The sequence below is a fragment of the Rhinichthys klamathensis genome, unplaced genomic scaffold (genome assembly GCF_029890125.1).
Source record: "Rhinichthys klamathensis goyatoka isolate OS25496 unplaced genomic scaffold, OSU_Roscu_1.1 h1tg000103l_1, whole genome shotgun sequence".
NCBI classification, from domain to species: Eukaryota; Metazoa; Chordata; class Actinopteri; order Cypriniformes; family Leuciscidae; genus Rhinichthys; species Rhinichthys klamathensis.
The window spans coordinates 1,887,690-1,912,858 of record NW_026606642.1 but is presented as its reverse complement, the minus strand read 5'-3'; the positions used below and the strand labels follow the sequence as shown (position 1 = coordinate 1,912,858).

Below are 25,169 nucleotides of genomic sequence, written 5' to 3'. Positions count from 1 at the left end.
CATTAATGAGAATGGCATATTTAATCTAAATGTTTATATCAGAAGTAAAACATAGTTTAAATCATTCTTTCATTTATTTAAACTGTTATTGAGAACATGCACTGTATTTATTAGGACTCATGAAGATTTACGTTTTTTATCTGCCGTTATGTGCGTGAGTTTCACTAAACGGCCCAACGCGCTCGCTTGGTGAGTGAAATTATATTTGTAGGCTATTATCTTTCTGTATAGACTATAATTTTCTTTAGATTTTCGGTCTAAAAGTGACCAAAAAGACATTTAACTCCAGCTCACCATCGGTGTCGCCAAACTGCTCCATCTCCACAATGCTCGTACATGGGTCAGATTTTGCGTGCAGGTGCGCAAATTTTCCCTCAAGTTCTGCAAAGGTCATATGATACAGGACACACGGTTCGGCGTATTTTACTATTCATAGTGTGCTTAACAGTAATAGAATTCTGTTAGCTATATATAAAGTGGCCATGTCCGAACTGGGAACATAATTCCCTGGGGGGATTGGGACATTTTGACTGCAATGTTGTGTCTTAAAAACAAAACGGGGACAGAGGTTATTTTTTTCTTTCTGTATTTAGCCAGGGACAGGCAACCAAAAACGGTGCTGTCCCCTGAAACCAGGGACGTCTGGTCACCCTATGATATGTGATGTATAGGCTATGATGTTGTAAATCACAAAGAGATTTGGCAATAAAGTCAAATAATTTAATAAGTCGAAGAAACAATGATTATATTATATTAGAGTCTACTTGAAGCGTTTTATTTGTATCTCTCTATCACACACACACACACACACACACACACACACACACTGTCACAGAGCGCTCAGCGACGCCTCCTCCTGGTTGCATCAGATCTCTCTCTCCTGCTTACTATACAATACTCACATGACGTTAAACATTTTCTGGCGCATAATGCGACATTTGAGAAAACCCCGTTTATCCCAGTTGACACGGCAACACATAACCAGTGTTATCAGAAATCTCCACTTTGGCTGGAGTTTTTAGAAATAATCGTTTTCTGTGATAAAAACTGAGTTTTTGTGTAAATGAGAGCCCAAACCGCAGGGAAATATCATCTGCGTCTTCCCTTCGTGTAAACGGGGCATAATACTTTCCACACATTCATATATTCATTTTCAACAGAATCTTCTGAAATAAGCATTCCTAAGTACTTAACTTTACATTTTTTAGGGATGTTATAAGCCTTAGTGACGTTGATGAATTGGCATTAATTCACATTTGTTCAAATTAATTTTTAAACCGGAGGCTTTAGAGAAGGTGTGAATTATTTGTAATATTTTGGGGACCTCTGTTAGCTGCTTCATGAAAATGGTAGTGTCATCTGCAAACTGGCTGATGATTTCTGGGTGGCCAAGAAAAAAAGTTCCCAGACATTGACATGAAAAAAAGGTGTTATGTCTAGAATAGATCTGCCTAGAAACAACTTTGGTTTCTTGTAAACTGGAGTTAGAAATAACCACTGAAACTAGCACTACATGTCTGCCATGACTATGTGTGAGGTCATGGAGGGAAGCATATGCATAAGTATTTATAAGTATTAAGTGTCAATTACACATGATATTTTCGCATTTTCATATTCACACATATCTGTCAAAGAGAATCTTTTATCCGTCGGACTTTACTGATGGGTTCAGCATTTTGTAGTGAAGCTGTTTTATGTCGACTGTGCGCTTCATATAAGCAGGAATGGAAAAGCCCATCAACTACATGCTGTTCACACCTCCGACACACACACACACACACACACACACACACACACACACACACACACACACAAAAAGTCCAGCAGTAGACATATTCTCATGAACATGCTGTTTATCCACCCAACAAGTCGAACCACAATTTGTGTACAGCTCAGCAGTAAATAAACCCCACCACAGGTTTCAATGTGACTGAAACTGAGCTGTTAGTGGGCCAGAGCCTCAAACTCACAGGGCTTTCCAAAGAAAGGTCAACTTCATGTGTTATGTTTCTGACTGCTTCTAAACCATGAGTTCCCTCATTGTTTGAGCCAAATCTACATTAGGTGTTCGACTTCAGCTGGATTGAACCGGTGAGATTTGCTGCTTTCAGTTGTGGAGGAATTGAAAACAGAGACTTGAAGTCAAACACCTTCTGCTTCCTGTAGAGATGTTTTGCGTAAGCTATATTATCACAGATGGAGTTGATAAGATGCAAAAGCCTGTTTGCCAAATACACAGACATCTCAGATGTTTTTTATGACACTTTTCATTCAGTACTTTGTGTATTGGTTAATACAGCGCTTGTATGTGCAAGAATACAGTTCAACATAAGACTATATACTATTTGAATACCAATAAAGTTGGTATATATCTTTTATCAGTTTTATTTTGATATACATGACTCAATATTACATTAAGATTTGGCTACATGAAAAGAGTTTTTACTGTTATAAATAATGGCTGCGTCCGAAATCGCATATTTCCCAATTCTATAGAAAGCAAAAAACCAGTATGTGACAAAAGAAGTATGTCTGAATTCACAGTACTCATATAAGAGTGGCCACAAAGGACCCGGATGACTTGCTTCTTCCAGTGAGATTCTGAAGTGTGCAGATAGACAGTTTAATATCCCATGAGACCACGGGAGGGGATTTGTGAATGGCAGTGAAGCGATGCAACTGTAGATCACATGATAATGACAACATGGCAGATATAGTACGACCGGATTACATTCATACTATAGGCTATATAATGTACTATTTCAGTGGTTACAAAGTCCTTCAGAATAGACCAATTTTCAGTTGGTAAACATGGTGACGTTTTTCTGTGGGCGGAGCTTAGGTGGTGGCAGAACGATCCCTCTGGCCGCTTCACTAACGTAAAGTCTGCAAGTTTTGTTAGCTTGTTTTTAACAATGACTGGAGAAAATCCGATTTTATCTTAATGTGCAAGGCCACTCACTGTCCAGGACCACGATTGTTTTTTGCAAAAGTTAATTTTAACGGACGGAACCAGATTGGCCGACCCTTACACTCATTGAGGATCTGACAGGATTAACGTTAACGCTACCTCCGGTTGAGTGGCCTGACTTCTACACCTACCTGATAGAGAAACGGAGGGCATATAAATCTTTAGATGCCTATAACTATGTGCTGAATGGTCAAGTACAAGACTTGTGTGGTACGATCCGCAGTTCTGCCGAGCCAGCGCGATGAAGACGACAATGTAAAGAAGAGTGACATTACGGTGCAATTTTAATGAGGTGAATATTTTCTAGAAATAAAAAATTGCAGATAAAGCATATTCATTTTTCATTGATTCTTGCACCCAACAACACAACAAGATGACATTTAATAATAAGAAGAATAATTTAAGATCCTTATTTTGTAGCCGAATCTGTGCTGGTTTGTATTTGCCGCCTCCAGTTTTCCCTTTGTTCTGCCACCAGCTAGCGCCGTGACGTAACTGTGACGTCGGCTGGAAATTGGTCTATAAGTACCTACTCAAGAGAGTATGCGATTCAGGACTCAGCCTATGTGTCAGAATAAACACCAAACACATGTGATCATTGTCTTCGTGAATTCGACCAATCATGAAACAACTTTGGCCTTCTCCCAAACGGCACACTTCATGTGTACTTGCAGTCTGCACAAGACCATAATCGCCAATCGCTCTTACATCTCAAGTCTCAAAATTCGAACAGCATGCGCTGCTTTAAGTCAGACTGCGATCGGTCTGCTCCCCATGAGGTCCAACACATCTATTGACTCTTAATGGGGCCGTTCACATGGGGCCGTTTTTCCATTCCACTGAGCTACTTTTCCATGTTTTGTTTATGTAAATGCACTGTAGACGGATGTGTTTGATCGTTGCGCTCCTGTCTCTGCAGGGACTCACGCATGAGACCGGGATCTAAAAAACGTGGCGCTCAAGATAAAATAAGTTCAACTTTAAAAAAAACACATCTCTAGAACTTGCGACTTTAAGAGTTAAACATGAAAAGGTTCTAAATAATTATTTTACCATTTTTTACATTATTATTCATAGTCATCCATTTTACAGAAATAGTGTTTAAAGAATAAAATTTTAGGTGCTACATGTCAACATGATTGTCAACAATCCCAAAACTCATCTACAAGTTTTAAGGAACTTGTCAGCAGGAGTTGTAAAGGTTATTGCTGGAGGTTCCAGGTCCAGTTTGGTAAAAAAAAAAAAATTATCTTCTCATGGCGATTGGTGCATACTCTACGTGATCTTCCTCTTTAAAATTCTGTAAATAAAAAAATTAAAATAAATAATAATAATAATACTACTATATATATATATATATATATATATATTTTTTTTTTTTTTTAACTGTGATAGATTTTGGGATATGTCTTCTTGCATTGAATGATGATCTTATGGCTTTTATATATATGGTGTTATTGTGTTTTCTTTTGTATCATGTTACTGTACAAGCATACATACATTTGACTGCCTGCTAAATGTATACAGAGATGTACAACATAACTAAGAAATAAATTATCTTACCGTTTTATGTGCCTTTCTTTTGATGAACATTGTCTCAGCGTAAGTGATCTCTTTTTCAAGAGTCTGATCTGTTTCAACAATAATAAAAGATGCATTTAACAACAACAACAATTTAATCTTAACTATGTTTTTCACAACATACTGTGTGCTATTATTAGGGCTGTCAAAGTTAAAATATTAAAGGGGCTATATGTAAGAATTTTCATGTAGGGCAATGTCATGTTTATTGCCAATGTGTAAACAGCTTGTAACGGAACTTAAAAACAAGACATTCTCTGACTTACTGTTTGTCTATGAAAGCCTGTAGACTGATTTTTTATATGAAGAACTTTGAAAGTTTTTGGCGAAAATGAAAAGGACGTGATGGTTACATGCGCTCCCGAGAGCCTCTTGTCCGTTCAATGACACATCAAATGAATGCTTATACAATGTTCAGGATAATGCTGAAAGGTCTCACATTGTCACGAATGCAGCCTCTGTGGCTCCCTCCGCTCACCACCAGAGGTCACCATCTCCTGAGTACTAACTCTTTGGACTGCATTTCCCATATACCCCGTACCTGTGGCTGATTTGACTCACAGGTGTTTCCCATTGACTTTCTCTATTTAAACTGTTCTCTCAGCTTCCTCATTGCGAAGTCTTGTCTTGCCATGCAAACATTTCTAAGCGTTTATTCCGTGTGTGATTTCCCGTGTATGACCTGGACTGTTTACTGGACTCTGATTCTTTGCCGCCTGTCTATTCTGATTGCATCTGCCTTGTCATTTGGTTACCCTGTGTGTTTGTCACCTGCCCTGATCTTCAGCCTGAACTCTGACTTTGATTCTGCCTTATCTACATTGTGCTTGAAGCCTGTGATTGAACTCTGCCTGTTTGACTTGCATTCTGTTTTAATAAAGCTGCATATGGATCCTCACGCCACTGCCTCCTCGTTACATACATAGATCTATATCACTGCTATTCTAGAAAATAATTTAAACACCAGCTGAGTGTTGCATCTTTACATATGTAGGATTGTGTTATTGTATCATTACATATATCAGATTTGCATTTCTGTCTTAATCACTTTTATTGTCACACCACTAACATGTTAGCCTGGCTCCGGCCTCCTGCGTACTTTCGCTCAATTTACATTTTCCTTCAGTACTCCGTCTGGGTTTGCGGTATATTCGTGGGTTTTCTCCGGACAAATTTTTACCTGTCCAATCAGCGAACAGAGGGAGTGGCTGAGAACGATGACGTTGAGGTTGTGCGCTAGACTAGTTTGAGTTGTAGGGTTACGTCACGACCAAACATCAGTGATTGGTAATGGCAGATCCAGAGTGACTCTGGGCAGATCCAATAGTTCTTCAAACTTCAACAGACTACCCGCCTTCAAGGAAGTTAACGCTTGTCAATGGAGCGAGGCCAGACTCTGTGAAATGTACGAAAGTCTGGTAGGACCAGGCTACTAACATGTGCTGTGGTAAGTGAAATTCTTGTCTTTGTAATTTAACTGTGTTTTGATGCAGTTTGAGAAATGCAGAAAGTGTTTTTTTCTGAGGGAGACTGGCCAGTGTCCTTTTATAGATAAATGCCAAACACTTGCCTTCATGATCAGTTTTTCTACATTTTCTTTGAATACAAAATATCACGACTGCAGACACAATCATCAGAGATCCAGTAGAGATCAACACTATCAGAGACACTGGGGAGAGTGAAGAAGAGTGTGTGTCCACTGTAATGATAAAGAAAGAAGTGAATGCATTAGTGTGATCTACAACAGAAGACAGAGATCAGGTCAGTAAACACACACATATATGATCAGTGCTGCTGTACCTGCACATGTGTGACAGAGTGTGTTGATGTCCAGATGTGTGGTCTGGTTGCTGATGGGATTGTTCAGCACACAGCTGTAGGTGTTTTTATCCTGATATTCCACCTCCAGAGGTAGAGAGAGACTGATGCTGAGATCACACACACTGATGCTGGACAATACACTCATTCCTGTGTACCAGGAGAGAGTCGCATCACTCACATTCAACACTGATGAACACACCAGTGAACATGATGATGATGATGATGAAGAACAGTGTGAAGCGTTACTGATGACAGGAACAGGCAGACGAGCTGAGAGAGATTCGAAAATTCAGAATAAATCATATATCAGTAAATAAAAGGACAGCTTTTTTACAGTGTTTTAATGAGTTGAGAGAGAGTTTGTGATGTCATTCACAAACAATACACTGCTCAAAACGAAAGTATTCAATAGGCTGAAAAGGAAAGTCAAAAATAATTGTGTTAAAATGATTTAGCTCACCATAGACCGTGAGATTTAAACTCTTTCTCACACTGTTGGTCTGTAGTTGATAAACTCCAGCATGTTCAGTTGTGGTGTTCATGATGGTCAGAGATCCAGTTTGATTGTCCAGCTTCAGTCTGTCTCTGAATCTCCCATCAGGATCATCATCATATACAGTCATGCTGTCGTCCATTACATTGATTTCAGCTATTACAGTGTTGTTATCTCCAAACCTCCACAGAATCAGATCATCATCCATCATTTCAGTGAGATCAGAGTTTAGAGAGACTGAATCTCCCTCCATCACTGACACTGACTTCACTGCATCTGCACCAGCAAACACACCTGAAGAACAGAGATTATCACAGATTAAGGGTCCCACATAACTTTTTGTTGGTTTACTTAGGAACAGTATGTAAAAGTTAAATGAAGAACAGAAGAAGCCAAACGAAAAAACTAATAAATTAACATAAAAGCTAAAAATAAGAAAAGTTAAAGCAATCTGAATCTGTCCTTAAAGTTATTCTGATGATAGTCCTGAATCCAAACCAGAATTTATAATTAATACTTGTTCATTTTCAAAATATCTGAAAATAATAGCAAATGCATCTCCATGTTATTACTCTGTATAAAAACGAAAGCATGAACTAAATCAGTATATACAAACATATAAAACACATTTATTACTTACCAGCCAGTTCACACAACCACAAGCAGAACAAAAAGACAACATGAAACATTGTCTTTGAGCACTATAAGATGTGAACGCTTGAAGTGTCTGAAAACAGACTGCCTCGAAACAGCAGAAGTGAGATATAATCTATGTGTGTGTTTGTGTGTGTGTCTGTGGATCCTCATATCCTTCCCCAACACAACCTGACCACCCATCATCACTGAAAGTATTTTACCATGTATTTCACACTATTCACGACACATTTTACCTGTATTTTGAATTACACATTGCATTGTGTTGTGTGCCCGGTTAAAAAGAAATGTCTATAAACTTATAAGTTCATGAATAGGGGAATGCATGAATCCTGCGACTTATTTGAATATTTCCCTAAAATTAGTGATGGATTCATCTTATTACAATTTAAATGGTGCTTTGCATGGAGTGATTCAAATAGCGAGGTTATAGTGTATTCATGTAGTACAGTTCTATACGTAAGACTAGCAGTTTCACTATGAATAATCTATAGGCTACCTCGTCACAGGCATCAGTGATTCACGTTAATTTCCTGCAAAGGAAAAACACTGTGGCTTTTTGTGGGTCTGTTTAGATAGGGTGTGTAGCTTTTATTGAAAGAGACTTCGTATACGTCTCACAAGATATTGAATCGAAAATAATGTTAGCCTATGTATTTTGCACTGCGGGTTTAGTTGACGATATCCCCTAGGGGATTCACGGGGATTTCTTTTTGCTTTCGCTTTCTCGAGAATTTACAACAGCAAATATGCAGCAGGCTATTTCATGTGGTCTCAGAAATAGTGAGCATTGTGATTTTATGTGGATAAATTTAGGTCGTGTATTTATTTTACTAAATTTAAATTTAGGCTACACTGAATATCAAATTCTTGAGGGCGTATTTTGTGAGGCAGGAAGTAAGACACCGACTCTATGAGAAACACCGCGGATGAAATGATGGGACGCTGTGTTGTGCTCACTCTCTTCATTTTGCTCGTTCATGGTAAGACAGTCTATTTGTTTTTTTTTTAGTTTAATGCATTCCCGCATTCCCTTTTAGTATATTTCCTTGTTTTGTGCGCGGTAGGTTATTTATTTTCCAGTTCCTTCCGGACTAGAAAACGGCGAAAGTGTCGCTGTCACAAAAAAAAAAAAAAAAAAAAAAAAACGTTTTTATTCTTATTACATCAAATCTCTCATTTGATTTCCACTCATCATTGCGTACAACGAAACGTCTAGAATGTGGTATAATGACTGTCATTGGCTTTATTAAATGCACATTGTATAATGTAGCTATCAATGCATCTAAAGTTGAAATATGAGGCTGTTTCTCTACCCTTCCGAAATTAGTGAGGGAAGTCTGGTAAAGTGCAGGTACGTAGCCTACTGTAATTCTGAATTACGCAAATGCTGCAACAAGAACTGTAATGTAGTGGTGGAAAGTAACTAATTACAAATACTTTCGTTACAGTACTTGAGTATATTTTTCGATTTTTTCTACTTTCTTGAGTATAATTAAATTGTGGTACTTTTACTCTTACTTGAGTAGAATAAAAAGAAAGTATTCAACTTCGCTACATTTATTTTTCACCAAAAGTACAAAGTACTTTGACAAATGTGCCGACGGAGCACCAGGGAAAGCTGACATTTGACAGACACTTTTCAAAGTACTGCGGTGGAGCCCTGCGCTTCAGCCAATAACAGTCAGATCTGGAGCGCTTCAGCCAATAACAGAGAGGTCTGACTCAGGTGCAAAACCAATCAAAACCTCCAGTTCGGCTGGGGGGCGGGCACTCGTGTTTTGAATCAGTATCGCTTACGTTTCAATTCAGTGAATATGCTCATATTCTGGTTTTAAATTTTAATTATGGCAACTCCTGAAATGGGTAATCCCATTGATAATACCAGAGCACTGAGCAGTTGAAGTAAATGAAAAACTCGGCTCATGACATGGACGCAGTTATTGCACTGACGGAGCAAGAACAATGTAAGTGTCTAAAATACATGCACACAGTTCAATTAAATGGTATCTCACCCTCTTTAACAACATAGTTAAACTAGTGAAACAGTGAAATAAGATCGCAATATTTATCTGTCAATCAGATGAACGTAAAAGTGTTACTATAACAGTGGGCTCCCAGCACATTTTCGGTAGAACGAAAAAAAAATAGAATTTAATTTAACATGGTAACCCGTAACGTTACCCCACTTAATTTGTTTTTTTTACTGTCACTTTTTTAGTCATACTGTTGTAAATCTCTCTTTTTTTTATGGGACCTCTCACTTATTCTTCTTTGCTTTCAATTATGAAATTTAACTGAAACATTCAAATTATCTATTTTTATTATAAGAATGGGGTAGGAGTTTATAAGATTTTTTTCTTCATCCTACTCCTGTTCTTCTTGTCATGGAATGTATTTTTGTTGTATTTGTTGGGTTTGTTAAATTGCTGTTGTGGCATTTCGTGTTGCATTACCATGAAAAGAGAATATATAAATAAATGAAATGAAATAAATCTTACCTGGACTTACTTTTCAAAATCACAATACATGAAATACAATGAAATTTGTTTCATGTTGCTTCTTAACACAGAGTGAGTATATATTATTTTATTACATTCTATGATACAAGCTGTTGATTAGCATTGCTATAGGGTTAGTTCACCCAAAAAATGTGTTTACCCCATGATTTACTCGCCTCAAGTCCTCCTAGGTGTACATAACATTCTTATTTCAGACGAATACAATCACAGTTATATTCAAAAATGTCCTGGCTCTTCCAAGCTTTATAATGGGAGTGAATGGCTGGAAAAAAATTCTAATTACAAATTGCACGGCTCCAGTGGGTTACTAAAGGCCTTCGGAAGCGAAGCCCTGGGTTTTTGTAAGAAAAATACCCATATTTATTATTTTATAATCTAAAATAACTTGCTTCCGCCAGACGACCGTACACATACTACGCAATTCGACTTGCACCACAGGAGTAAAAGTGAAGCGCTTTTATCACGAATGGATGCACTTTTTTGGGCTTCAAATTTTCTCCAGCCATTCACTGCCATTGTAAAGCTTGGAAGAGTCAGGACATTTTTTAATATAACTCTTGATTGCATTCGTCTGAAAGAAGAATGTAATATCTAAGATGGCTTGAGGGTTAGTAAATCATGGGCTAATTTCCCTTTTTGGGTGAACTATCCCTTTAAATACATACATCATTCTTATGAAAATACCTGAGATAGCTTGATGAACACATATATTATTGCTATCATGTGTTTGTCTTCATGTTTCAGTCAAAACGTCCCTGTTTGCATGTTATTATAAAAGGCATTTCCTTTATGTAGTTTAATACTTCTATGAATCTCACTTGTGGACTTTCTGCGTGAGGGATCATGAATCAGTACTGGGCTTCCAGTGTGAAAGAAACAGATGAGGTTTGTGTTTCGCGCTCAATATCGCTATCATCTCCCCATTTTGGGTAAAAATACCGGTAGAAAAATAATACTAAAGTACTTTGTAGTACTTGAGTAGTTTTAAAGCAAATACTTATTTACTCTTACTTGAGTCATATTATTTTTCAGTACTTCTACTTGTACTCAAGTAAATTATTACTTAAGTAGCAATACTTTTACTTAAGTACAATTTGTTAGTACTCTTTCCACCACTGAGCTACAGTGAGATGAACAGCATGAATATGTTTCTACTTACCTAGTCTAATAGTTTGCATTTACATTGCTCAATCCACATGTTTTTCTGACATCTTTCCTAACTTCACTGTGTCAAGAGAAAGCTTGCCTGTGACAAGATGGCCGCCGGTGATGACGATAGAGACTCCGCCGTAAGACATCTAGCCTTTATTATGGATATCTATGGTGAATCCCACATGTATCCACAAGTTTCCTACGTCCCATGAGACCTTGCGTCAAAAATGGGCGCGTTTTCCGGTTCGAAGTAAACAAGTTGGACGTGATACTCATTCATTCAACAGTTGACAGGCATTCAAGATATAGCGATCCAAACTTGCTAACGATGTGGGAACACAACCTCAACGAAATTAAATAGGGTGAAATAACAGTACCTTTACCCTCCGCAGTAGATGGTTGGGAGGATGACATGAAGAAGTGGCCTCGTATCACGTATGGTATTTTTAGCTATTTTGTAGATTCAGTAGCCTGTGATGGTAAGTAGATGAGCAATTTGATAAGCTCAGAGCCATATCAGTATTTACACAGTGATAAAGTCGGTCGGTGTTAATTAAGGACGTCGGAAACGACCTTGTGTATCTAAAAGCTGACATCATAAGGCTTGGGTGCTAGCATCAGTGACAGGTGAAGAACAGAGAGTGGGTTGTTCATGCATTGCAGGGCCAGGACGCTCTTGTAGTGATGCAGCAGCACTTTTGTGGAAGGTCAGTAAAGTAAGGACAATTAAGGGCACGAAAATGTATTATTGTATTGTTATATTATTAATTAACTAATAAATGTACTAAACTGTACACAACTAAACTCTTTCGCCGCCTCACCGGAAGTTGTACACATTTTCTTTTTTACAGTAGCGCCCCCCCGGAAACAGGTGGATAGGAAACTTTGTGTTGTGTAGGTTTCCGTTAGTCCTCTTAGCAGCATGAACAAAAAATATAGGTGATTTAAATTCTGAATATGATATAGAAAGCATGCAAATATTCACATAATTTTGAAAATCCAGCGTTTAGTTGATCCTGGTAAAAGCTCATTGTCACAGTTGTAAACACGTTGGCTTTCTTCTTCCACGAGGGGTTTTGGCGTCACGGCATTTGTTTCCAGGCGGACCGTTAAAGAACGCTACACACACGTCTCCCGGACATCCTGTAGAATTCAACCAATCAGATCGCGACTTCGAAACTCCTGAAGTGTTTCCAGAAAAGTGTGCCATATGCATCAGACGTTCAGCCAACGGTCCATGGGCGAGACGTCTGAGGCTGAGACTAGGCTATTGCAATCAGAAACAAGTCCAGAGAACTTGCACTGTGCACACGGACCGGAGAGCGCAGCGCACACACAACGAAACACTGAAGTCGCTTTGAAGTTGTGTATCTTCGGAAGCGGAGCCGCAAAACATGCTGAACCAGAGTGAAACCTGATCGCTGAACAGAGGGGCGGCGCGGCATATTTTTGGCTTATATTTTCTGGCTTATTTTTCTTTTGGCCAAAAAACGAAAATGCCCTTTTCGGCCGATAATTCGGCGGCCAAAATTTCGGTGAATCCCCACGAAGCTGTCACTCATCTCGATCTCACAAGTTCCGTTATAACTAATGAAGCTGTCTACACAATGAATCTCTTATTTACATTGTGTCTACACTTCGTTTATTATAATGAGAGGATTCGCTGTGTATAGTAATGAACAAAAACTCTTGCGTTTTTGAGTGGTACTGACATTTTGACTAAATGAAACACCTCTGATTGGCCACTGCGTTCAAGAGAACAACAAACATGTCTGTGATTGGCTACATTGCTCACCGCTGCAAAAACACACGGTAAATAGAAACATTTGACATTCTAGTCTAGAGTGCAAAGCCTTATATGTTTTAAATCATTTGGCAAATCTGTTTCGTCAATATGGTGTTTTTACAATATTAACTGAGGGTGCTCATGCTTTGTTTGTTTTATTATGTTTATTGATCTGTTTTCCTCATGGGGATGGTTAGCTGATCTACACAATGTAGTTGATTTCAGGTTATATATTCTTATGTGTTGAAATCTGTACACACACACAGACACAAGACACAAGAAGCCTCATTGTTTATTTGTGTCCTCAGGTGTGTTTTGTGATGAAATGACGACAGTGTCAGTGATGGAGGGAGATTCTGTTACTCTAAACACTGGTGTTACCAAACAACAACGCGACAAGATACTGTGGTATTTTGAAGACACTCGCATAGCTCTGATCAACGGACATCCCAGTACGAGCTGTTTATATGATGGAGAAGACGGGAGATTCAGAGGCAGACTGGAGGTGGACTATGAGACCGGATCTCTGACCATCACAAACATCAGATCTGAACACGTTGGACGTTATGAAGCAGAGATTATCAGAAGCGAAAGTTCAGGCAAAAGGCAAAGCTTGAACAGAAACCGGAAGTGTGACAGCACAAAAATCACCAGAAAGATCAGCAGCTCTCATGATGACACCATAAAAACATACAGCGTGACCGTCAGGGGTGAGTCACACAATGTTATTTACCATAAAGTTTTTTTTAAAGGAATAAAATATTAGAATATGAAAGATAATATAAAAACACATTAAACGTCAAAGGCATGCTGTTGTGACAGTTCTGTTTAGTTGGTTTCATTTTCATGGACTTTTAGTTTCGCTTTCACTAGTCATGTGTTTCTTTGTCTTTATATCCCGTGACTCATGAGTTTCTGTAAACACTGATTATTCCTACAGCTGGTTTAGTTTGATTCCTCTGTGTGTTTAAGTTCCTCCCCATTCATTATCTGTGGTCGGTTGTTGTGTGTGTTAGTGTTCGTACAAGAGCATGTGTGTGTTTGTGTGTCGATCACACTGTCGCTCCGCTTGGACTCTGTGTTTATTCTTGGAATAAAAACCTTCATTTTGGAAATCTCTGCACCTTCTTCCTGCCATAATGTGACACATAGAGGATGTGATAGAGTCTCTTTCATATATCAGAGGAATGACATGCATTGCAAACATGTGTCTATTGTTTATTTGTCATAAGAGATGTTGAATTATATTCTGAATATTTAATATTTAAATTACACATATTTTCAAACTGTCCATCTTCCATGATGTATTAGACAGTTTCTTGTACTAAAACACTAAAAGTCCATGAAAATGAAACTAAATAAAGAGAACTGTGACACCTGTTAATTTACATAGTTCATCAACATAAAAACGGAATATTTGATGACTCTGCTCAATCATTTTGAGGAGAAATATTTTGTGAATATATGACATTAAAATCCTGTGACCCTACTTACAATCCTACATCAAAAACGAACAAAATTCTTGTGTTCTTTCGTATTGCTTTATTTTTTATTGGTTTGTGTTTTCCAGCTTCTCTGTCTGATCAGGACGAAACCAATGAAGAATTTTACATGGAGAAGCATGCGGTTGACTTGAGTATGTTTTTTTAAATATATTAATAGATTGCATAATATGTACTACACTTTATGTATGCACTGTTCTTAGGGGAGCTTGACTTTATAGTTCACATACGACACGATTCCTGTTGTTTAAAACATATGAATTTGATTTAAACACAAAATATATATAAATATTGTTTGTCAAACCTCATAAAAACCTCCTTATAAAAAAAGATGTGATAAATAATGAATAACGCTGATGGATATACTGGAAAGGCAAACATAAACATGACGGCTTTACAAACAGATGTAAAGTTCACGATGACAGATGTCAGGCATCTCTCGACGTTACCGGAGGGTTACTAGATCCGCATGCGTAGATTTAAAGCACAGATAGTTTAGTTGTGAACAGGGGAAGTTAATCTCTAATTCTCCTTTGCAAAAAAATGATTTAGTAACATACCCAGATTTCATAAACTATTGTGGGATTATTTCACATTGGAATAGAGGAGTTAGCCTTTCACATTACAATGTAAAAGTGTCCATAGAGATATAATGTCCATAGAGAATATCCAATGAATATTATATAAACAGTCATATTCTCTCACACTAATGTCTGTTTGTCTCTATAGATCCAGGCGTGTTTCCAGCTGTGATCGCAGGAGTAAGTGCTGCTGTTCTGCTGATGGTGTCTGCGGCTGCTGGTGTGATTCACTATCACCGCTCTAGAAAGGGTCAGTGTTATAGGATACTTTAGTGAGAGGAAAACATTATGGGGCCAGATTCACTAAACAGGGCATATTACCGCGAGAGCGCAATTCAGACGCAGCCGGATCATTTCTCCTCCAAATGCAAATGCAATAAGGTCAGCTGCAAAAATAACCCTTGTCTTTAGTAAATCCTGACAGTAGTTGTTTAACACCAAAAGAAGGTTTGCACTGACTCAAGCTGTTAGTGAAACTGGCCCTATGTGTTTTACACATAATTATAATGCTGCTCTCTGGAATACTTGATTCTGATTGGTCAGTCGCAACAAAAGTGAAATGAATAATCCTCAGACTGTAAATGTAAATGCGAATCCACACGTGTACAGTAGAGGGCGCCGCTCAAACAAACCTCTCAGCTCTGATCCGGATTGCAGAAGAACAGGACGCAGTAGAAAAAAAGTTTCATTATAAAAACAAAAATGAAACACAAATGTGTTGTTTATCTAAAGCCATTGTTACTTGTTAGTATGATTGAATTGAATCATCGAAGGTCAAAGACATTGGTTAATAAAGTGATCTTAAATACATAACGTATATTTGTATTATTTAACATATTTAATTATTGCAGGAACAGGGGATCACATTACAGACATGAAACAAGAACATGAAACAACCAAAACGTGACGTAATAATAGAATAAACAGGGTAATCCAAGACGAAGTAACAGCGTGCGTGATACACAAACAACTGGACACAATAACGAAATCAAATGAATCACTATATTATTATTTTTTAAAGCAGGCAGGGAGAAAATCAAAAGACCTTACAAAGAACTGGAAAAAGATGAGGTAAGATAGTGTACTGAACTACTATAGATCATAGATCTGTGTTTGATTAAATCTGTACCGGCAAACTCATCCTAATGACAAATCACTCATTTACCAGAATCTAATTCACTGATAGATGACAGGTGTGCAGATTGTGTCTAAACAGATCTCTCTCTCTCTCTCTCTCTCTCTCTCTCTCTCTCTCTCTCTCTCTCTCTCTCTCTCTCTCTCTCTCTCTCTCTCTCTCTCTCTCTCTCTCTCTCTCTCTCTCTCTCTCACTCACTCCTTACAGAATAAAAATACAGATTGTGACATTTGAGAGGATTCCAACAGGATCAGTGTAAAGCAGCCACTGCAACTGTCACAGGGTGCTTCTCAATATCCCTCCTCGTCTCCTCGCTCCTCCGTCCTCCATCCTATGACCCGGAAACCAATCGAGCTCAGCCATCTTGAAGGACATCTCAATTCTCTAATTGCACCGCGAGGATCGAGGAGCGAGGAGGTTTCCAGAGGAGCTATGAGCGAGGATACACAGGTGTACCCTTTTCGGAAGAGTTTTATCGACTAAACGTGACGCACGTATCAATTCTCCTCCCCCTTCACATCTGTCACAATCATTTGAATTTATACTTTACTTTTGTAGTTTACATAAACCACACAACTCACATATTTCAACAAGGTATCTTGCTTTATTATTATTTATTATTAATTTCTTAAATAAACTAACTTTAACAACATAAGGGCAGATCCTTTGAGCGCTGCTGATGACGCAGTGAAGTGACGCTCGAGTGATCAAGTATTCCAATGTATTAAAAAAGCTTTCATTCAATTCCTCCGTCCTAATTTATTTTCCTTGCAGCCTTCCCTCGCGTCCTACAGGGGGTGGAGCTGAGACGTGAGGAAAGGAAATGAGGATGCACAAATAAGAAATGAGAAGCACCCAGAGTGCACCCAACACAACAATGCTTTACTTGGAGTAATAACTCCTTATCTAGTCAGTCCAGGATTGATTATTGGATTACGTCTAAGGATTTGGTTAATATTGTTACTGATATAATACCATCTCCATTCTCGGATCACAAGGCTATTTCAATCAGTATTCCCTTTAGTTCTTCTGTAAATTTAACTCAAAAGTCTGGATATTGGAAATTAAATAATTCAGTACTTCAACATAAAGAAGTAATCACTGGAATAGAAAAACTTATTTAAATTTATTGGAATAAAGCAAAAATTGAAAAAAAATATTGTAGTAATTGGGAACTTCTCAAATTCGAAGTGGGAATTTTTTTTAGGAGGCACTGTAGCGAGCTTGCTAAAAAGAGAAAAGCTGACGAGGATGACATTTTACTTAAAATTTCTACTTTAGTATCCAAAAGAATAGAAGAATTATCAGAAGTCGATAAAGCAGAACTTACTGCACAGAAGCTTAAACTAGAGGAGATCTACAAACAAAAGGCCGAAGGAGCGTTTGTTAGGTCTCGAAGGAAGTGGCTTGAAGAGGGCGAAAAGAGCTCTGCTTATTTTTTTAGACTTGAGAGGCAACAAGCTAAAAATAATCACATTGAAAAATTAAGGATTAAGGATAATATTGTGGAGGACCCTAAAATTATTGCAAATTTTTGTTCTGAATTTTATAGTAATTTGTATGCTTCTAATTTCTGTCAACAATCTACTACTGAGTTTTTAGAGTCCTTACATAATATGAAGCAGATTAATAATGAAGAGTTCAACATATGTGAAGCCTCTCTTAGTTTACAAGAAATTACTGATGCAATTAACTCTTTGAAAAATAATAAGTCTCCAGGAACAGACGGATTAACGGCTGAGTTTTATAAAGCTTTTAACAAACTTTTATCCCCTTTTTTGCTTGAAGTTTTTAAAGAGAGTATAGAAAGAGCCCTGCTTCCTCCGACTTTGTGTCAAGGACTTATAACTTTAATTTCAAAACCTAATAAAGATCCCTTGTTAAATGATAATTGGCGGCCAATTACATTGTTGAATAACGATTATAAAATTATTGCTTTGGTTTTATCAAAAAGATTAAAATGTGTTTTGAATAATTTAATTGATGAATGTCAATCTGGCTTTTTACAAAATAGGCACATCTTTAATAATATACGTCTGGTTTTAGACATTCTAGATTATTCTGAATTGTTCTCTAATGATAGTCTTATTCTCTTCTTAGACTATTATAAAGCCTTTGATTCCCTGGAGCATGAATTTTTGTTGCAGACTCTTCGCAAGGTGGGATTTGGTGACTTCTTTTGTAGATCTATTAAAATGCTCTACTAATTGCAATAGCTCTATAAAACTCAGCAGTGGTACCTCTCCTAGATTTACTCTGAATCGGGGAGTCAGACAGGGATGCCCAATCTCCCCATATCTGTTTCTGATAGCTACCGAACTTCTAAATTTGCATATCAGAGAAAGCCCTTTAAAAGGAATAACTGTTGATGACACTGAAGTGGTAATGAGTCAGTTAGCTGATGACACCGTTTTGTTTTTAAAGGATACCTCGCAGGTTGCGGTAGCATTAGAGACTCTTGAGCCCTTCTCTAAAGCCTCAGGTCTTCGCCTTAACATAAACAAATGTGAGTTACTCCCAGTTGGTAATTGTCTAGAGTCCTTAATTTGTAATATTCCTGTGAGAGAGAGTGTTACTTATTTGGGAGTTAAAATAATCAAAGATGATAAAATTAGATGCCCTTCCAATTTTCGTCCGATTATTGAAAAGACACGTAAGGTATTGAACCATTGGTTGTTAAGAGATTTATCTCTTAAAGGCAGAGTTCTGCTTACTAAAGCAGAGGGCATTTCTCGATTATCATATGCCGCTCAATCGATCTCTGTTGACAAACACACATGTAAACTAATTGACGGTATATTGACAAAATTCCTGTGAAAAAACAAAATTCATTATATAAAAAAATCAGTAATACTGAATTCATATGACAAAGGCGGGTTGAATTTTATTGATTTTAGTTCTCTAAACAGTAACTTTAAAATAAATTGGATAAGACAATACCTTCAAAACTCTTCATCTATTTGGAATATAATTCCTCGGTTTATCTTTTCTCATGTGGGTGGCCTAGAATTTCTTTTGATGTGTAATTACAAAATTGGAAAACTACCAATCAAACTTTCTAAGTTTCACCAACAAGTACTCGCTAATTGGAGTCTTATTTATAAACACAACTTCTCCCCTCATAGTTTTCTTATTTGGAATAATGCCAACATTTTGAATAGAAATAAGTCTTTATTTTTTCATAATTGGTTTAGTAATGGGTTGTTATTAGTGAATCAGTTATTTAATAATGAAGGGAATTTATTTACGTTTGCAGATTTTATCTCAATGTACAACATACCTATTACATTAAAAGAATTCAAGGTGCTTACTAAGGCAATACCTGCAGGTGTACAGATGCTGTTCAAAAGCAGTGTATATACATCCACACTCTCTGTCTGTCCTCCTAGACCTGAACATACTTATGTCGGCAATATTTGTTTCTCTGGGTTAAAGCCTAACAATTACAAAATTAGATCCTTGTTTTTAAGAGAGATTATTTCTACGCCTTATGTTATTTTCTACTGGAACAGTTTCTTTAGTAATGTAAATTGGACTCAAGTTTGGTCATTACCTCAAAAATTCCTCCTTACAAATAAGGTTAAGGAAATCTCATATAAATTAATTCATAGAGTGTATCCTACAAAGGTATTCCTACAAAGATTTAAAATTAATATTGATTTAAAATGTTCTTTCTGTGAATGCTCCTCTGAAACAATCTCTCATTTGTTTTGGTCTTGCCAATATACCCAGTATTTTTGGAATAATGTGGAGATTTTCATTGCTGATAATATTTTAAAAACATTTAAATTATCGTACAAACATGTGATTTTGGGCTATTATATTAAGGATCGCTCTTTAAAGGATGTTGGTTTTATTATAAATTTTATTTTATTTCTATGTAAATTTCACATTCATAAATGCAAGTTTACAAAAGGCAAACCTCTTTTTATGGTGCTTGGGAAAGAGATTAAAATGTATGTTGACATGATGTCAAAATCAAAAAATAGTAAAGCAATTAAAGTGATTAATATATGCGCCTCCTTTAACATTTTCACATAATATAAAAATTTAAAATATAATGAATGGTGCTGATCTGTAAAGTATATTATCTGTATTTAAATTGCATTGGAATACCCTGTGGAATTGTTAAATGTATAATGTATATCTATTTGTAAACTGATGCTTATGTACCCTCTCATCTTTTTATTTTATTTTTATTATTATTTTTTTTCTTCTTGTTGAGGCATGTGAATTATTTGTTTGTTAAATGAGATATGACACTGTACATGCTACCTGTTGTTGACAATAAAAGCGTAAAAAAAAAGAAAAAAAAAGCACCCACAGTGTCTGGTTTGTGTTTCCCTGGGTGTCCACTAGAGGTCTAGAGGTCTCTTCCCCATATCGTCACACACTCATCATGAACTGCAATTCCCATAATCCTTTGTCTGCACTCATCATCTGATCATTGCACACAGCTGTTTCCCATCATCCTGTTAGTTCTGTGTGTATAAATACCCTGTCTGTTTCTGTTCATTGTGGATTCCTTGTTTTCTGTCGTGTTGCACTTCCCTGTTTCACTTTGTTTCGTTTCTTGTTTCTTGGACTGTTTGTATGGATGTTGACCCTTGCCTGGCTGACTATGGATACGGATTACCATATAATAAAACTGCACTTGGATCTATCTTTTGTGTGCATTCCGTGACAGAAACATTACTATACTGAAGCAAATAACCTGTGTGTGTTTCTTCAAGAGAGTCTGTGTTCTTTTTTCTTTTCTTTGACAATTTAATTATTTATTCAATTTTATTATATTACAAATGTTTACCTTATTATTCTTACTCTTTGCGATGCTTGCTGTTGTTTAATCTTATGATTGTGTGGTTTCGGTGTGTATTATATTGTGGTTTCATTTAAATGTTTGTCACATGTTGATGTGGTGAAACAGTCATTTTCCATTGCTTTTGCTTTGGTATTATAACACTAACTAAGATTATTAAAAAAAAACACATGTTAACTGTGTGACACTCACTCCACATTTACACATTAAGCAATTTATCACAGGAGTTATTATAACAAGTGTCAGGTGAAGATTATTGAATGCAGTCACTGGTTATACCATCAGTCACTGCTCAGAAATATTACTTTCTTCAGGTCTCAGAGGGTGAAAGGTGAAATGATCTTTCAAAATTATACAAAATTGTAATGTTTATAATGTTACTGAACATTTGGATGCAGTTCTGGAAGTTAAAATCCCATTCATTTTCTCCATAGAGAAACTTGTTATTTGTAATGATTCTATCTATTAGTAACTAAATGTATTTAATTTAGATTTTCCACATGAAAATCTACAATATCCATAATCCTGAAGAAATAAATAGTCAGAGAACCATGTGTTCATTCCTTCATATGGCCTTTTACCTCTGTCTTATGTTTCTGTTTTCTTTTGCTTCAATTCATAGTTTTTAATGATGTGATTAATTAGAGACGGCTGCTGCTAGAGATTATGAAATATGATGAAAATTAATGGGACGAATACTTCCAGAACAAAAATGACTCTGTCACTGTTTACACTGTATAATTATATTTATTATGCATGGGGGAAACTACAATATGAATATAATAATTAATATTACTAATTATAATAAATATAATGGATGTCCCGATTTCATGTGGCATGTTGTTGAAATGTAATTGTGTTTAGTGTATTTCTATATAATTAAATAATTAAAATTCATGGAGCTATTGTGCAGTAATAGTTGTATATTTTAAACATTCATCATGGATTGCATTAGTTGGTACAGACAAACCTAGCAGAATCAATTCCATCTGAATTAATATTTTATGATTGTACAAGGACTTCAACTAAAAGAAAGGCTAATATATGATTCATAGATGTATATCAGGTGTTAGTCAGTTTAAATTTGATGGTGTTTTATTGGCATGACAGATATTTCTACATTTGTGTTTATAAAGTAGTTGCACCTTTTTCCGTACAATTAAAGCAAAGCAAAGTGGAAAAGTGCAAAGCAACGAAACAAATTAAGAAACTGTGTATCTGGCAAAGAAATATAAATTGGAAGGCAATTCAATTATGAATATTGATGAATATTCTAGTTTTGCCCACCAGATGGACACAATATACACCATATAGTTGTAAATGCGTGTAAATCACTATTATAGATTACAACTCACAATATTTATGATATCTGATCTGTTTTTTTATTATCATTATTCAATGCCAAAAGATAACAATCACTCTGGATAAAAAGTGGAGGAAAAAAACAAAAGGTTGAACCATGATATTATGTCTTTAACATTTACCACTCTCGTCTTTTATTTACATCAAAAGGCAGGTAGGCGTGTGTAACATGCATAAATCATTTTGAAAATTGAATATAAATAAAGTTTCTATTTATGAATGCAAGCATGTGTAGCCTATAGTTCATATGAAAAGAGAGAAGATAGAATCAGTGAACGTACATTAATACTGACAAATATTAGCAGGGTTTGGGATTAATTAAAATCCCCTTGAAGAGCACGGCATGCTTTAAAGTGTTATTAGTTTTATTATAAAACTAATACAATTGTATTACACACTAAATTGGTGGATGTTTCTCTGAGGCTTCTTTATTATGTTGGCTTAAGAAAGCCAGAATATATTTAAACATCATTATTATTTATTATTATGAGAGTAATTGACTCCGCCTAGAAGTTATGTTTCAACAAACTCGGCTCAGATCTGCAGACTGGTCTGACTCGCTTGTATCTTTTCTAACTGGTCAGACTTACTTTCCCCAAAAATCCCATTGACTTGCGTATATCTGTGTATGAGAACAAGCTTTACACTTCAAGCTGTAACCAATAAAAATGTGTTTTTATTCAATGGTCATTCAATCTGAATTTGAATTGATAGTTGCTGCATACATTTATGGAAGGAAATTAAAATAGCAACATACATTAAGAAACATTTAAAACAGTGTAATTAACAAAAAAGATTAAAGAATATTAATGCATTAAAAAATAAAAATGAAATATTAAAGAATATTCATAGTAGGCCTATTAGCCTCAAAGTGAGAGAATAGGTAAGCAAACTTATTTTTGCCATCACTAAACAATTAGACCACACATATTTTCATCTTTACCATTGAAAATCCAATATATGCCACAATTTTTATATCTCTTCTATTTTCTCCGTTTTAGCTCTTGTAGATCTGACGTCATTGACCAGAAGAACAGCAGCGGCGGCAGGGACCACGCCCATCAGCGCAGTGACGACTAATCGCAGCACAGCTTCAACTGACTCACAACAGGGGGCGTGGCCTTCTGGAGAAACGAATGAAACAAATGATAAATTAAATTGAGATTTTCAACAAGCGTACTTTAGTCTTTCATGTATCTGATCATCTCTGCGCATGCGCGTGCGGTGTTTGTTTGTGTTTAGAGCTCCGTCGAATTGATTCATTAACAGGGCTGCCAACTTTTGAGTTCAGCTTAGAGTGAGATTTTGGGGGGCGGGGCTTGGGTTATGGGGGAGGGGCTTATTCAGGGGCGTGGCTTGGTGTGGGGAAAAATACAAACACAATATCCTTGCATTAGCAGAAGTGTAATAAGTATATATTGATTGTCAAAGTATTTGGTATCTGTACAGAATTTCTTGGGAGATTTACATTACATTTAATTTTACATTTAACATTTTAATTGACATTCTGTTCTTAGAAAACAATAATTAACATTAACTACTAGGCATGTCCAGATATTTGTCATCTGAAAATGCTTTTGTACTGTTTTTATGATAAAGTTATGTAAAATAACTGCTCAGTGCTGCAAAACAAACAACTCTGCTTTTGCTAACTTAATTCTATATAACAGGGCACAGGCCTATTAGTTACCAGCCTAAACTGGATGGAGACAAGGAGCGCCCTGTAACTCACTGACCTGCCTGCGTTCACAATTCACACAGTGCAGATGGGAGGGAGAACGGCTGACTACAGTTTATGGGAATAAATTGTGTATTTCTCTCACAATTGTCACAAAAAACTCACACTGTCTGTCTGGTCTATGTCCTAGAAGACTGTCATCGAAACAAAGCTTCAAATGTGCACTGTGAATAGCCTATTTCAATGTTTATTATGACTACAAGATTAAGAAAACGTTTCCCTCAGTATTTATTTGCATTAACTTGTGAGTATTTTATTCTGCATGATATCCACTGTAACACATGTTACTAGGCCTGGAAGAGGAGGATGGGTAATAATGTCACGTGACACACACTGTAACACGTAGGGGTTTTGATTCGTGTTAGTAGCCCACATTAGGTTAGGGGCGAGTGCCACCCCATGTACTTTTGGTTTTGGAATAGTCAGTGAAGATTAATTAGGGCGTCACTGACACTGAAGACTCCTTTCTTTTCTTTTTTAATTTTTCTTAGTTAGGGTTAGAGGTTATTTAAAAGTTAGACTTCGTTCGGATCGGATGAGGTAATGTGAGCCAGTAATGAACTAATTGGATCTCTGTTATTAATGAAATTACAAGTAAATGGAAATGAGCGCTAGAGGAAAAAAACAACAACTATTTAATGGGTTTTTTAAAGGGGTCATATAATGCCATTTTTGTACAAGCTAATATGATTCTTTAGGGTCTAAATTAAAAGTTTGTAATGTACTTTAATTCAAAATTCTCATTAGTATTGTAAGAAAACACTTATTTTACCTGGTCAAAAACAGCTCTGTTTTCAGCACGCCGTTTCAGTGCATATGACTTTAAATGATCATGAGCTTTGCTGACTCCGCCTCTCTGTTCTATGCGTACACCAGAGCTCTGGCGTACACCGTTTGTAACTCAATAACCATAACGCGTTGTTCAGTATAAACGTGGGATTATGAATTATATTGAGAACGTCATACATAGAAAACATGCCGTAATGTACCCTGAGTGTAAACCTTAGACGCATTCATCGTGAAGCGTGCAGCTAGCGATTTGCAAAGATTAA

General features: G+C 36.6%; 2 protein-coding genes and 1 long non-coding RNA gene across 3 annotated transcripts in view; 1 reads left to right on the top strand and 2 right to left on the bottom strand.

Moving 5' to 3' along the window:
* The window catches only part of LOC130086923 (galactose-specific lectin nattectin-like), a 246,226-nt gene that overhangs the window by 99,069 nt on the left and 121,988 nt on the right, over nt 1-25,169 (bottom strand). The window lies entirely within an intron of this gene.
* LOC130086916 (SLAM family member 9-like) lies at nt 6,300-7,608 on the bottom strand. The gene is made up of 3 exons (XM_056253145.1): nt 7,507-7,608; nt 6,834-7,160; nt 6,300-6,643 (listed from the first exon to the last, which is right to left on the bottom strand). The coding sequence occupies exons 1-3, from the start codon at nt 7,553-7,555 to the stop codon at nt 6,315-6,317; spliced, it is 705 nt and encodes a 234-aa protein (XP_056109120.1). The 5' UTR covers nt 7,556-7,608; the 3' UTR covers nt 6,300-6,314.
* On the top strand, nt 15,212-16,434 carry LOC130086947 (uncharacterized). Its single transcript, XR_008807284.1, has 3 exons — nt 15,212-15,313; nt 16,085-16,134; nt 16,406-16,434. It is a non-coding gene; the product is annotated as an uncharacterized LOC130086947 (long non-coding RNA).

Excerpts from the sequence above, each read along its gene's own strand:
- LOC130086916 (XM_056253145.1), bottom strand. The coding sequence starts at position 7,555 with ATGTTTCATGTTGTCTTTTTGTTCTGCTTGTGGTTGTGTGAACTGGCT. Across the intron at positions 7,161-7,506 it reads GTGGTTGTGTGAACTGGCTG|GTGTGTTTGCTGGTGCAGAT; the intron begins GTAAGTAATAAA and ends TCTGTTCTTCAG. Across the intron at positions 6,644-6,833 it reads TTTAAATCTCACGGTCTATG|CTCGTCTGCCTGTTCCTGTC; the intron begins GTGAGCTAAATC and ends AATCTCTCTCAG.